At 42.7% G+C, this 14,498-nt stretch overlaps 1 protein-coding gene across 2 annotated transcripts in view; it reads right to left on the bottom strand.

The window, feature by feature from the left end:
• Nucleotides 1-14,498, bottom strand: part of Ptprg (protein tyrosine phosphatase receptor type G) — a 684,542-nt gene that overhangs the window by 275,459 nt on the left and 394,585 nt on the right. For both annotated transcript variants that reach the window (XM_060390946.1, XM_060390947.1), the window contains exon 3: nucleotides 2,643-2,822. In XM_060390946.1, the coding sequence (XP_060246929.1) occupies nucleotides 2,643-2,822 (180 nt within the window). The remainder of the gene's footprint in view (nucleotides 1-2,642; nucleotides 2,823-14,498) is intronic.

The following is a 14,498-nucleotide window of genomic DNA, read 5'->3' as shown; positions in this document are numbered from 1 at the left end:
TGTCACTTTGGAACTCCCTCTCATCATCTTAGTGAATCCACGGGCCACAGTATAGTGTCCTGTGAATGTCAGAGAAATGCAGACAGTCCAAGCAGTACCTGGGACTGACAGCTTCTTCTCCTAACGCCTCCCTTCGGCATGGCAGACGGATACAGCCACACGCTCCTGGCTGTGCTCCAGAATCAGGAGAACACAACCACAGGCAACAGGCAGCACATCACTCTAAGATGTTGGCGGGGCGACAGAGACTGATCATCGGCTGCTAGAAGGCCAAGGTCATGAATCAACGTACACTGAATGAACCCTGCACATGTCTGAAACCTTCCACTGCTGATTCCAAGCTGAAAGCTGTCACTGAAACATGTTATCTCTGCAGAAGGCTGTCAAGCATTGCAAGTCAAGTGGAAACTGTAGCAGGGCGCCCAGGGTGCTGGCATCTAGAATGAGGCCCTGAAGTGGCTCTTCCTCCAAGCTCTGGTGACATGTCAAAGCTCTCACCCACTGTATTCCAATGGCTTCACAGGAACACTTACATTTGATACACAAAACTTCACCGTGGACCATAACAGTGAGCCCGTGATCTATGCTGAAGGTAGGGAGAGATGGAAAGGTGTTTGGAAAGGACGTTGCTAGGGCATGTGACATGTTCAGCTGCTAAAAAAGGTCAGAGTGGAGAGAACCAATGCCCCAAAATTTTTCTTTGAGCGCTACTCTGCGCCCATACTATGACACATAGCCCCCACTAACATTCTCTCTCTCTCTCTCTCTCTCTCTCTCTCTCTCTCTCTCACACACACACACACACACACACACACCAGTGCACTGATATGATAAGTAACATTGGTGGGTCACCAGTTTATCCTGTACACTACACAAATGGGTCAATTAAGGTACAGGAGAGGGTGGATTGTGATATGGCCTGTGGTAGTTTGAGAACTGTCCCCCACAGGCTCTGCTATTTAAGAGTGTCAGTGGCATTCTTTGGGGGGAGGTGGTGCAGTTTCGCTGGAGGAAGTACATCACTGAGGGCAGGATGTGAGGATTCACGGCTTCACCTAACTTTTTTTTTAACCCTCTGCTTCATGCTTGCAGACAAGGAAAGAGGCCTCTCAGCCTCCTGCTCTGCCTCCCTGCTGCCATGATAGACTCCTTCTGGAACCATATGCCCAAAGAAAATCCTTGATCTGTAAGTTGGCTTGGTTATAGCTTTATCACAGCAACAGAAAAGTAACTAATGAAGAACAGAAGGTGAACTCTACATAGGGCTTTATGGGAAAGAGGCCAATGCCAACAACCACTGTAAGGAGTGCGGCAAGCACTGCGTCAATTAGTCAGGCCAGGTCAAAGTCAAGAGCAGCTTCAGACAGATGCTGGTCTGCAGAAAGAAGATGGATTCCTACAGCTGCCTGTGTAACCAAGAAGGGTTAGAGACTACGCAAGTCTGAGGTCTACTGACACACATGGGGCCAAAGCAGATAATAATTTCATTTTAGCCCAACACAGAGCCTCAGGACATCAGGGTACTGTGTATTTCTGAGAATGACTTGCTTGGTTGCAAATGATTCATTGAGATGGAGGAAAAAGAGGGAGGGAGTACGGACATTTATTTTAATGGACTCATGTTTTTAGCATCTAAGTAATAAGATGATAAAGGTCTTTTTAGATATGAACTTAATCCTTGGCTATAGTTAGCAGTGACATAACACACACCTCAGTGCTTCCAATGAGATCAGGAATGAGGCACAGCACAACATTTCCTGTGGCATCTGTGAACACCCCAGAAACCCTTCGTTGTACTGCAGTGATTAACCAGGACATTAACGATGCTGAGAAGACGGCACTGTGTCACTGAGCCCCTGGTGACAAGTGGTGTGTAGGAGGAAGGAAGAAGGTTCAAACCCTAGGACCGATACATAAGGGGCTGAGGCAGTTCATGCCTCCCTGGTATTTTAACAATTCTGAGAGGAGCGTGCTGTCAAGGGAAATAAAATAGGATGTGCTGCACTGGTCCCCTTGGCACAGTGTGTTCTCACAGAAGGCTTCCTCTCTGTGGCGCTCAGTGTGGCAGCCGCTGACTCTGTATGGCTGCTGACGCTTCGAGATGTGTCTGGCACAGTGGAGGGCTCAGTTTCATCTCATTTAATGTGTTTTTCTGAGGCAGGAGCTCACTGTGTATCCTTGCTGTCCCAGAACTCACTCTGTCAACTCAAACTGGCCTCAAACTCAGATTCACCTGCCTCTGCCTCCCGAGTACTGAGGTAGAAGGTGAACTTCACCATGCTCAGCTTTTATTTTTTAAATTAAAGCTTAAATTTAAGTGAAACCCCCAAGACATCAAATATTTATACTTAATGAGTATCTTCTTCAAGTCTATTCTATGAACCCAACACATTAATTCACTGGACTGAAACCAAAGGGTATTATTTTATGACACATATGTTATATATTTATAAAAATCAAGGCACAGAATAGTAAGGTATTTGCCTGAAGTCACACATTGGTTGGCTGTCAACCCAAAGAGTGCTTTAGGTTCCCTATAACAGTATATACTATTTAAGAAGAAAGCTAGACTAAAGCCATACACCCCAAAGCAGTTTTTGTTGTTGGTAAACAAAGATAAAGAAATAGATAAAATACTCTACCTGTTTTCCCTGTGTTCTTCATCCAGGTTTTGTTGGAGGACTCGTTATCAAATCCATCAAGTTGAAGCTCCTGGTATTCTTCCCCAACACGTGCATGGTGGTCTAAAATGTCTATAGGAGACTGATGCCTGCCTCCGCAGCTGGCACTGGATGTGACCCAGTGCTCAGGGCCATAGGCACCTGTTGAAAAAAGCAACACTTCAGTCTGCATGGCCCAAACATCTGGGTGGAAACAAGTAAAACATGACGCTAAAGGGGCTGACGAGGTGGCTCCGCAGGTAAAGTGCTTTCAAGCAAGCATGAGGACCTGTGTTCGGATCCTCAGCATCTACGTAAAATCTGGCACCCATGATGCAGCCTCAGCATTAGAGGACAGGTTGGCTCACTGTCCAGCCAGCGTCGCTAAAAGAGTGAGCCCAAGGTTAAATGAAAATCTTTGTCTCAAAACTAAGATGGAGAACACTAGAATACAATTCATGTTGATCTCTGCCCTGCCTGCATGAGCACACCACACACACACACACACACACACACACACACACACACACACACACACGAAGCTGGGCTGAGCCCTACATCTTTCAATGTATAGTTTTCACATGTGTTCATGGTTTTGTTCTTTGATTTACAAGCAAACTCCTGGTCTCTTCATCATCAGTCAGGTTCAGGAAGCTGCGCAGAAGAGTCATAAGGGTTGTTTATGTTTTTGAAAAACTTTAAGTAGGCTTCCAAAAAATAAGCAGAGTGCTCATTCATAAAAAAAGCAGCTTAATTAGTCACGCATGTTTTGGTGCTGTGACTAATATCCTAAGTATGACTTTCCTCTAAGCTCACAATAGCCTGTAAACAGGAGAAGAAAGAAACAAACAAACTTAAGCCTAACTGCAACTCAGACTAGCTGAGGCCCATTACCATCTGAGGGAGAAGGCCTCTGCTGGCTGCAAAAGGGTTCTCGGTTTGTCCACAGGTCTTGCCTGCATCTCCTTCCCAGGCCTCCACCTCGTAAGCAATGGAACAATGAAGTCACTGCTGAGACTTGGCGCTCTTCAAAATAAAAACTTCTAGGAAATTGTCTGCCATCAGTAAAGAGAGAACAACCCACAGTAGACCTCAGACAGGCCCAGCAAGGCAGAGGCCAGGAAACACACTGCAGTTGCTGCTCTGCCTAGTCTGGAAATGAAACACTAGTGGGATGATGGCCATCATGTGGAGAACACACTCTCAGGGCTTTCTACTTCTGTGCCTCACTTTTAATCTTGTTGATGAAACAAAGCAGGAAAGATATGTCTGCTGAGAGCCCTTTCTGCTTCAAGCCAATAATAAGTCTAAAGAAGGAAGTATATAAGCCATAGGCACCTCAGTACAGATATATACATACATGTACACAGATGCACATACACACGCGCACACATACACAAATATACACATGTGCGTGCACATACACATGTACACAGGCACACACAGGCACACACTCATAAACACATGTACATACAATGTACAGCTGCACAAACACATACACACAAACACATACATACACATATGCATGTACAGGCACACATACATACATATACAAATACATACACACATGCATATACAGGCACACATAAACACATGTACACACACAGAATACACACATACACACATGTATACCCAACACACACCTGGAGCGCACCTGCACACACATAAACACAGGCATGCATACACTCACATACATACGCACCCTTGGATTTTTAGCTTTCAGCCATCAAAATATCACATAAAATAAGCTGGAGGGGAAACTGAATTAGGCATGTTTGAGACACCACACACAGCTACCTTTGTGTGAAGGAACAAAGGTGTGCGCTAGTCAACAAGAGCCACAGTTTGTATCAACCCTACCACAAGGCAATCATTCCACAGTCCCTCAGCAGACCAGGAAAAAAAAAACAAAAAACAGGTACCAGGAAAAAACAGGGACAACCACAGACATCTTCTCTGTCAAGAAAATGGACATATCATAGCTGTAAGAGCAATTGGAATGGGTCCTTAAAATGATTCATATTCTCACTCTCTGGAAAATACTTGAGCTGGGTGATAATGCCGGGTCATTTTCCCAAATGCCCATCCCTAACAGAAAGAAAAAAAAAAAAAAAGGACTGTCAGAAAGAACTCATTCACACATTGGAAAAGGTGTCATAAGCCAGGGGCACTTTTGAGTCATTTGCAAGTGTTTAATACTTTCTAGAAAAAGTCAACATTGCCATTTCTTTAGGGAGAAAATGCAGCGAAGCACGGCAATGTCAAGGGCTTTTTACACAGAACACTGCACCTTTTGTTTGAGTTCCCCAAGGCTAGCATGAGTCACAAACAGAAGGAGCGCACTTCTGCAAACATTTTAGCCAAAACTTATTTTCATCCTCTAAGTGTTTGAGGAGTTTGGGGTGGGGCGGCGGGGATAACAAATGACTCCAATTAGCCTCTTTCCACTGTCTCAACGTTCATGCAGATGCCATAAAAATACACTGGGAAACTGAGTGAGGCAACTGCTAATACAGTCAACGGGAACAAAACGCATAGTGGTTAGCTACAAAAGGGCCAGCAGGTTCTAAACATGGGGCATTGTATATGGCCACAGAGAAACCTCTTATTGGAATAAAGTAATAACCAATGCCACGGGGCATAGAAAAATAAAGCCAACTACATACAACACCCAGAAAATAACGGGCAAGCCATCATTGCCAAACCTGACACTTGGCAATGGTCCTACTAACCGCACCATGGCACTAATAACAATTATTAAGATGATAATAAAAAACTTAAGGTCGGCTAAGTGTTTATCACCCACATTAGATGGGTGACATATAATTTAGGAGATTATAAAAAAATAATTAGTGCTCATATTGGTGGGCTCGTTCATTACAATCTTAGGGTTCAAGCTGACTGCGTGCTTGCTTCCATACTTCCTTCCAATATACAGTCAAGTGTAATTTTAATTGAAACTGATCTTCCACTTCAGATTTCAAATTAATTCTTCTTTGGAGTGCTTCATGCTCCACACACCCTTGGTTTGCAAACCCCCTATGTCATTAGTGGAGGAAATGGAACACTTTTTCCAAGCTGCAGGTATCGGTTAGCTACTCTTACTTGGAAGCACTGCTGCCATTCCAGACCGTATAGATCTCTGCTGTTGACGCTGTACGAAAGTTCATAGCATTATCCACTCATTCACACTGGCAGTCTCACCATGTGAAATGGTTTTGGTTTTCAGAATTTTGAATAAATTTCAAAGTGAAAAAGAAAAAAAAATGACATTTGATACAGACTACTGATCATACGCTAGCTTGCTGAGAAAAACAAAACAAAACCCACCCATGAGCAAGATGGCTTCCTCTCATAGATACTCTAAGAACAGGAAAACTCACTTGCAGGCTGTTTCTCTCATAAGAACTCTTAGAGTGGGCAGGACTTTTGCATTTCAGTAGCTCAATCCATCTGAAACGGCCTGCCCCTCTGACAACACAACTTTATCAAGTCTCGCATTCTCAAAAATGTCCAGCAGCTTAAGCAGCCCCTGAAAGTTACTTGCCCAAAGGAACTTCCCATTCACCTGTTAAAACGACACAAGTGTGACCTGTACTGAGAGACCCTGCCGACCTTTAAATAACAAGAGAATCTAGCAGTGTCCCTCACGAAGCCTAGGAAGAAAAACATTTTCTTTTCGATGAATGCAATGAGCACGTGTGAAGCCACTGGCTGAAAGTGTGGTCTTCCTAAAACGGCCTTCCACTGGAAACAATCTACTTGGTTCCCTTTGGGCCTCATTATCGCTATTGCTAACTTACTACTTGCTCCTAAATATGTGTCGTCCCGACTTGTGATTATACCTGTACGACAAGGTTCTTCTATGGTTCAACTTTACACCAATAAGCAGCACCAGATCACATAGGCAGAGCACCTCTGTCATCTCCCCATCCCCCCCACCAAAGAAATGGGCCCTTCCCCTTCCAGATAACAAAGTCCTAAAGGAAAAAGGGCACAGGCAGGACATATGACTACTGTCATGTCCCATACTAACCATGGCATCTGCTCTTCCACATGCCACATATTCAGAAATGCCCTGCAACTCCGCAAATCTTTGCATTAGCTAAAACTACAAGAAAGCATAGTATCTCTTAGGGAAGTGATGTCAGCCAGCCTTGAACTCATTTCCTTGTAGCTCACCATCTCCCCTCTTCCTGCTTCCTTCACAAAGTGCCTTGAAAGAACAGAGATCTGTACTCCTTGGGTGGGACTGAGATTAGATTCCTGCTGCCCACATTATTAAAGATTTTATGTCAACTGGCCACAAGCTCAAGAAATTAGGGAAAATGCCTTCTCAATCGAGAAAATGCCTTCATAAGATTTGCTTGTAGGCAAGTCTGTAGGACATTTTCTTGATTAACGATTGATATGAAAGGGCCCAGCCCCTTGTGGATGGTGACATCCCTGGGCAGATGGCTGGGTGCTATAAGAAAGAAGACTGAACAAGCCATGAGGCCCAAGGTAGCGAGCAGCACTCCTCCAAACCCCTGATTCAGAGACTGCCACTAGATTCCTGCCTTTGGTTCCTGTCCTGACTTCCCTGGATGACAGACTACATGCCACTCACTGAAATAAACGTTTTCCTTCCAAGTTTCTGCTGGTCATGGTGTCTCTCCGGTACCTCCTCTTAACTTCCCCATAATCTAACACCTACCATGGGTTCCTCAGTAGAGTAAACTCCTAAAGCATATATTGAGATGAAAATAAATAAATTGGAAGAAGAGTGGGAAAGTGTCTTCTAGTGACACTTCCATGTGTTCTTTGCTGTGATTTCACTTTAATTTTGTACATCTATCTGCTGACTGTTTACTAATTTTTTCCTTCCTTGGTCTTCATAGTCAGGATGCCAACTTCAGAGGTAAATTCTCCTTAGCTTCATTAATCCACGGATTAGTCTGAACTGTGACAAAGTAAGATGTGCTGTGAAAATATGATGAACAAGAAGAAATCTATGAACAAGCTGAACAAGCCAAGACTCATGATTGCACTTTTAAAATTCAGTGCATAACAGAACTCAAGCGTTTGGTACCCTGTAGGAAGCATGGTTAGTTACTTATTGAACCTCCCCAGTGTTTTGTATACTTCAATGACTTCTCCAAGCAAAGATAGTCAAGGGTGAGGAAGCTCTAACCCTCTTAGCACATATTTAAACACAAACTTAGCACTTTCTCAGGGCTACACACAGTCACAAAAAAACTGGTGCTCAGGAGAAGGGCTGGCCCCAGTATCCTTGGGGTTCCCTTGGCCAATATGAGCTGCTGTGGCTTAGCTGCCTCACTGTTCAACGAGCTGCTCATATCAAGAGGTAGCTAGGCAAACTCTGACACTCCATACCACATACCTAGAGCAATAGCAGACTACGAAAATTTGCTACGGGATGGTTGCTACAACTATTGGTTGGGCTACAAAACATGGAGACAATTCTCAAGATTCAGGCCTTGGAATATGAAAGCAAGCATAGAGGCTAGCCAAATGAGGTGGGTGCATCTATTTTATACTACGGAACTACTGAAAAGACCTTCACTTCCTAAGGACTTACAGAGGAGGTGACAACTGAGTGATATCACTTCTCCAAGCACACAGTTACTAGGTCAGTGTCATCTGCTACAGAGAGCTTTAAGTACAATTGATTTCTGTGAAAAATGGGTGCTAACTACAGCAGGTTGGGTCACTTGCTTGAAGCTAAAAGTAGGGTTGGAGATGTGGCTCCCTTGGTAGAGTGCTGAGTATGCAACAAACCATGGGCTGGATCTCCATCCTTGCTTAAAAGTGAGTGTGGGGCACATTTCAGTAACCTAAGCTCTTTGCAGGGGAGTGAATAAAGGTCAGCTTCCGTTACATGGTACCTGTTCTCTCTACTGCCTGCCCCTAAAAAACAAAAACAAAAACACACCAACAAAGGAAGAGCATAGGAGGAAAGGAAGGGGAAGATTTTTTTAAAGTAACTTCACAGTGGAGAAGCCTGACAAATGTCCCCATAGGAAAGTGAAGATCATTGGTTTTATGACATGGTTATATCGGGGACATCCTGAATGGCTTCCTTAAGGAAAGCCCATCCCCTCTGTAGTAGGTCTTCAAAGACTCCATTACCATCTGATCTAATTAGGAGGAATGCATTGGGCAAAACCTAAGATGAGGAACATTCTACTTAATGCAACACCAAAAAGTTAGTCTTCTGTAGACATCTGCCAATACAAACAGCACATATTTCTAAATGTTCACAGAAGAAAGACAAAACTGTAAGCTTTGTTAAATGGGTCCAATTATCAGTATTCTTGAATGCATTTGGGACCTGTCCATGACCTAACAGATGATACAAATGGCAACCACCTATACATATTGTTTGGCATGTCATTTATGCATGAACAGTATTTGCACAGAGCAAAAATCCAGAAAAGAAAGGCTAGGCTAAAGGAGAAGGATGGGGGGCTTAAGCAATCTTGTGGGTGATGCTTCATAATTTATAGTCATTAAAAGAAAAAGTCTTAATGGCATGTAAGGATGGAGTAATTCACCTTTAGAAACTGTAGTTAAGAAACAACGTTATTAGCTTAAATTATGAATCATCTGTGCGTTAAAATAACAAACTCCTCCTCAGTGTGCCATTAACAAGTCACTCTATTTTCCCCACTGTGGGACACTACAGTGGAGGACACTAGCATCAGGAAGATGGATTCCCACAGTATGGAGAATAAATCACCCAACTAGAGATTCATTCCAACCGTCTGCTAAAATCAGACAGAATCCCGTACGAAGAAATAGCCTCGAGTCCTGCAGCTGCAGGTGGTATCTCGGGGCCTGTTAGAAATTCAGGGCTTCTTTTTCAGGCAGACATATCTTTAAAAAGCTGGTCAACAGGTATCAATTTTAAACCAATACTAGTGCTATTATTCAAACAAAATGCAAAATAAAACTGAGAGAGGGGTTGGAGCAATAGAGAGATAATATTCTCTTAATATTCTGTTCATGGTCAGCATGCCCCATAATCAGAAAAATCACTTAAAAGTCTAGATAAGACAAATGTACTTTTATGCACTTTAAACAAACCAGACCACTTCAATACAGTTCTCTCTTAATAACTGACCTGAAATAAAGACAGAAGACTAACTTATAGTGCATACAATTCACACAATCCCTATTCCAAAGCAGGGTTTCCTTAAATACATACATGGTATTTTTCAAAAAATAAATATGTATCTTGAAATTATTTTTCCACAACAGATTCAAATAATGGTTCCCATTCACTAATGAAAAGCCATTAAAAATAATGAATTCTGTCTAAATCTAATTAAAAACAAAACTAATATACATGTTATGTGCTGTTTCCAGTCCAGTATGTTTATTAATGCCCCCCTCAAGGAAGTTTTATTAAAAACATTACCTGAATCTAGGCTTATTACTCTGCATCTTGTTGTCTACATTTAACCAAGAGCAAAAATCCAAAATACCAGTGTTCGTTTTTTTTTTACCAAGTATAATTAATGCTTTTTCTCCCAATCTAATAAACATCTTTAAATTATCCCATTTTTAATTAAAAACACTTTGTGAGATTCAGTTTATGATGTGTTTGCTCACACCAGAACTAGTAACTTAATTACTATTTATGCATTTATTGTTGTACATGTGAAAAAGTGGAAAAAGTGCTAAAAAGCACTCAGATTGCTCTCTGCTGCTTTTATTAATTAATGTATAATTACATAGTTGTTCGTCTGTGTTAGGAGAAATATTTCAGTTGCTAAATCAGTGCAGAAATGTACAGTGAGTTTACAGATGATAAAATTAGCCTCGACATTTTTGTTTGTAAATTTTAAGCATGACATCTGTATGTTTCTATCTCGCATCAATGATGGGAACTATGGATAATCAGCCATAACACCATAATAACACCAGACAACAGAACCCTAAGTTTAATTGACTTTGTGCATTTCCCACTACCAACTACTACCTGTCTAGTTTCTCCGGGTGCTTGTTTTACGAATTAGCGGTCTCTCCTAAGATATATTTCTAAAGGTTTATTTCTGGGATGGATGTTTGCCTGCATGTAGGTCTCTGCACGGTGTGCTTATGGAGGTCACTATGGATACCAGAGAGGGTGTCAGAACCCCTAAGACTAGAGTTACAGATGGTTGTGAGCCACCATATGTGCTGAGAATAGAACCCAGGGCCCCTGAAAGAAAAACCAGTGCTCTTAGCCATGGAACTCTCTCTCCAACCCCTGGGCAGTCACTCCACTTTTCGAAAACAGGTGATGTAGCAATTACTGCCAACCAGGAAGCCTGAACCATAGAGGTTATACCAGCACAGGGGCTGCTCAGAAATGGATCAGATGGTGTATACAAAAGAAAGCAGCAGAGGAAACTGGGGTGTGCCTGACAGGAGCACTGGAGAGTAGCAAAGGCCTTTCAAAACCCAAGTCCATAAGTGTCATGTTCAGAGGTCTCTCAAATTAAAAACCTCCATGTCACAGCCCAGCCTACTCTGCGTTCAAATATTCTACACAAATGTCTAACTCTAACTAGGATCGTTTAATGCCCCCAAATTTCCCAGGCATGATTTTAAGTTGGGCCTCCTTTACTCTGGCCTCTTTCAGGCATTGTATAGGATTGGTCACTGTGTGCATCTACACTGTTAATGACGTCATCTCATTTTTCACTGCACAACATCTTCCAGGTTTAGAAAATAGAGAGAAACTTATTCTAGGCCTGAAGTATTCCATTTTATTCAAGTGGAGATACATCTCTAGCAGCCAACGATCATTACTTGGCAAAATACCTGTTCTTTTGAAATTTTTACTTCTTGTTATAGACTCAACAGAAATAATCATAGAAGGCATGAAAACCAGAGAACCAATGAAAACCCGCACTACACAAAGACCTGAGTGACCAGATTGGTGGTACAAGGAGGTTAACAAAAGTGATGTGACACTTGAGAGAGAGCCAAATAATTCCCAGACTGTATGATTACAACTGTGAGCTTTTCCACGAAAGGCAGATCCATTAGCAATGTCTGAAAATGGTGCAGCCAGGGAAGGAGGGAAAAGCTGAATTACAAGCTTGCTTCCTCCACTCACAATTTAGGTCAGGAAAGTGGAGTAGAAAATTAATTGTGTATGATCAAGCCTCATTTCTCTTACATCAGACAGAGTTCAAAATTCCTGAAGGTTCTAAGTTCTGTAAGAGCACTTCTCTCTATATGCAAAACAACTTAATGGACACATTTGTCTTGTTTTGTTTTCAGGAGAAAGGGTCTGTCAAGATGGCCTAGAATTCACTCTGAACACCAGGATGGCACTGATCTCCATGGATCAGCTTCTGCCTCTGCCCCCAGCTACTGTTGATATTATAGGCATGCATCACCCTGTCTTATTTTTGTTTACATTCTCCAGCCAGCCTCTACATCACACCAGACATATTCCTAAACATGGGAATGTGATGAGGATCACACACACACACACACACACACTCACTCACAGGCATGCAGGCTCATACATTAAGCACAGGCATGTAAGGGCAGAAGAAACATGACCGATGGTGATAACTCTCCTTAAGAAAACCCTCAGATCTAACTGGCATGACTCTGGCCCAGCTTCAGATATGACAACCATGCTGAGGAGTTTTAAGTCAACTTGACATAATCAAAAATCATCTGAAAAAAGAGAACCTCAATTAAGAAAATGCCTCCATAAGATCAGGCTCTAAGCAAGACTGTAAGGCATTTTCTTAATTGGTAATCACCAACTGATGGGAGTGGGCCCAGCCCATGGTGGATGGGGCCACCTCTAGGCTGGTGGCCCTGGGTTCTATAAGAAAGCAGAATGAGCAAATCAGAAAGCAGCACTCTCCATGGCCTCTGCATTGGCTCCTGCCTTCAGGTTCCTGTCCTACTTGAGTTCCTGTCCTGACTTCCTTCATGATGGACAATGATGTAGAAGGGTAAACTGAAAAAACACTTTTCTCCCCAAGCAGCTTTGGTCATGGTGTTCCATTGCAGCAATAGTAACCCTAACTGAAACAGCACCCAACTAGAACCTGGCAACTCACAGATGCCCAGCTTTCTTCAGGAGTATGGGTTAGGAAGCGTTTTGGCCAAGGCCGACACTGATTATGCTCCAGGTACCCCTATTCAGAGGGTTTGATTTAGGTTGATGCTATCCATACAAGGAGGCTCAGCCTTTGTGCTCCTGCACCTGTGGGTGAAACCTGGCCCTTCACCAAACATGACTGAAAAAGGAAGGGAGGCACCTGCCCTGAAAAGGAAGATAATGGGAAACGCAGAAAGTAGGACCAAGAGGGAGGGAAAAGAAACAAGTGGTCAGGGCCCTGAACAAACCATACTTGGAACGTACATTTTATCTGTAGACACTTCCATTTCAAGTGCCTTTGTATTTAAGACTGAGCAGGCCTGCTGCTACTTATAACTCATGCTATAAGAGATCACCCAAACACTGGTTTGAGGCTACCAGTTCAATGATTCGGTGCATTCTACATTCATCAGTAAGACAAAAATGTCAAATTACACAGATAAAAATCAGCAGTACGTGCTGGCTGGCATATATAAGGTCATCTTTTGATTCCCCTTTCTCCCTCAGTCTCTTCCTACAATTTCTTTCCCTATAAGGGAAACATAAACTTGGGTTAGGATTTAAAGATCTCATTTAGACAAAAGCAGAGGAAACAAGGTCTGAAGTTCTTAGCTGTAAATTTTTACTCCAGCAACACCGAGGTCACAGATAAGAGTCCAAGAAAGGTTTAAAGTGAAGTCTTCTGCCTCAGAGACCTGCACGGCTCAGGTTATTATGTGGGGATGACTTGCTGGTGTGACTGTGAACTATTCTCAAAGGGCTAGAGTTGCATCTCAGAGAATGAAAAAGACCCTGTACTGAAGGTCTGACTGAAACATGGCTATACTTCCTATCTTGAAAGGGGAGGGATTCTCAACATCAGTATCTGGACTTGTGATGCCTGGTCTTAATTGCTTGAGCTTACACATACACCTTGTTTGCTGTTTGAAACCCTATTCTTGGCTCAGGCACTAAATGACAGAGTGGCATGAGAGTAGACAGCCTTCAGCAGGGCTTCACCCTTTTGAAGAATATTCATTATGTTCACTGTGACGAAAACTTCCGACACGTTGCCATCTTTGACCTTCTCACCACCTCATGTCAAGTATGTTTTAGTTTCTTTGTGTTATAGATAAGTCAACTGATGCTTAGAAGCTAGGAAACTTGCCCTCATAGAGAGAGCAGTAGATCTAAGTCAGTGCCAGACAACTGAGTAAGCACCACACTTGAATGCAGTCCTTTGTTACCTAGACTACAACAATACAATCTACACAGAAGGCAGTGACTTCTAAGGTTGGAAATGTGCGCTCGTTTGCTCAGCCTGCCAAGCCCACAGATACACTTGTAACTTTTAAAAGTGTGAGGTTGGTTGTTGTAGCATCATCAGCAACATCCAAGATTAAAATCGAGATAACTGCATGTTACCAAAGGGCTGGTTAAGTGGAGTATGTCAAATCAATATGGTAGAAGGAGGAGTAATCAGGGAGGAAGGAGGGAGAAAAGGAGGGAGAACTCTTTAAGTAAACCAGAACAGACTCCAAGTTGTATTTCTAAATGGAAACCCAATGTGCATTACAACATACTGCCACTCATTTAAAACAACAGGAAACAGGGCCTAGGAGTGAGTCAGTGGTACAGTAATGACCTAACAAGAATAAGACCCTGGGTCCAATCACTGCCACTGCAAAAGGGAGAAAAAAAGGTAAGTGATCATATGTGTTTATCTGTGTGCATAT

Source organism: Meriones unguiculatus, chromosome 9 (genome assembly GCF_030254825.1).
Source record: "Meriones unguiculatus strain TT.TT164.6M chromosome 9, Bangor_MerUng_6.1, whole genome shotgun sequence".
Taxonomy (NCBI): Eukaryota; Metazoa; Chordata; class Mammalia; order Rodentia; family Muridae; genus Meriones; species Meriones unguiculatus.
Note: the sequence above shows the minus strand (reverse complement) of the source record. Positions and strands in the feature narration are given on the sequence as shown.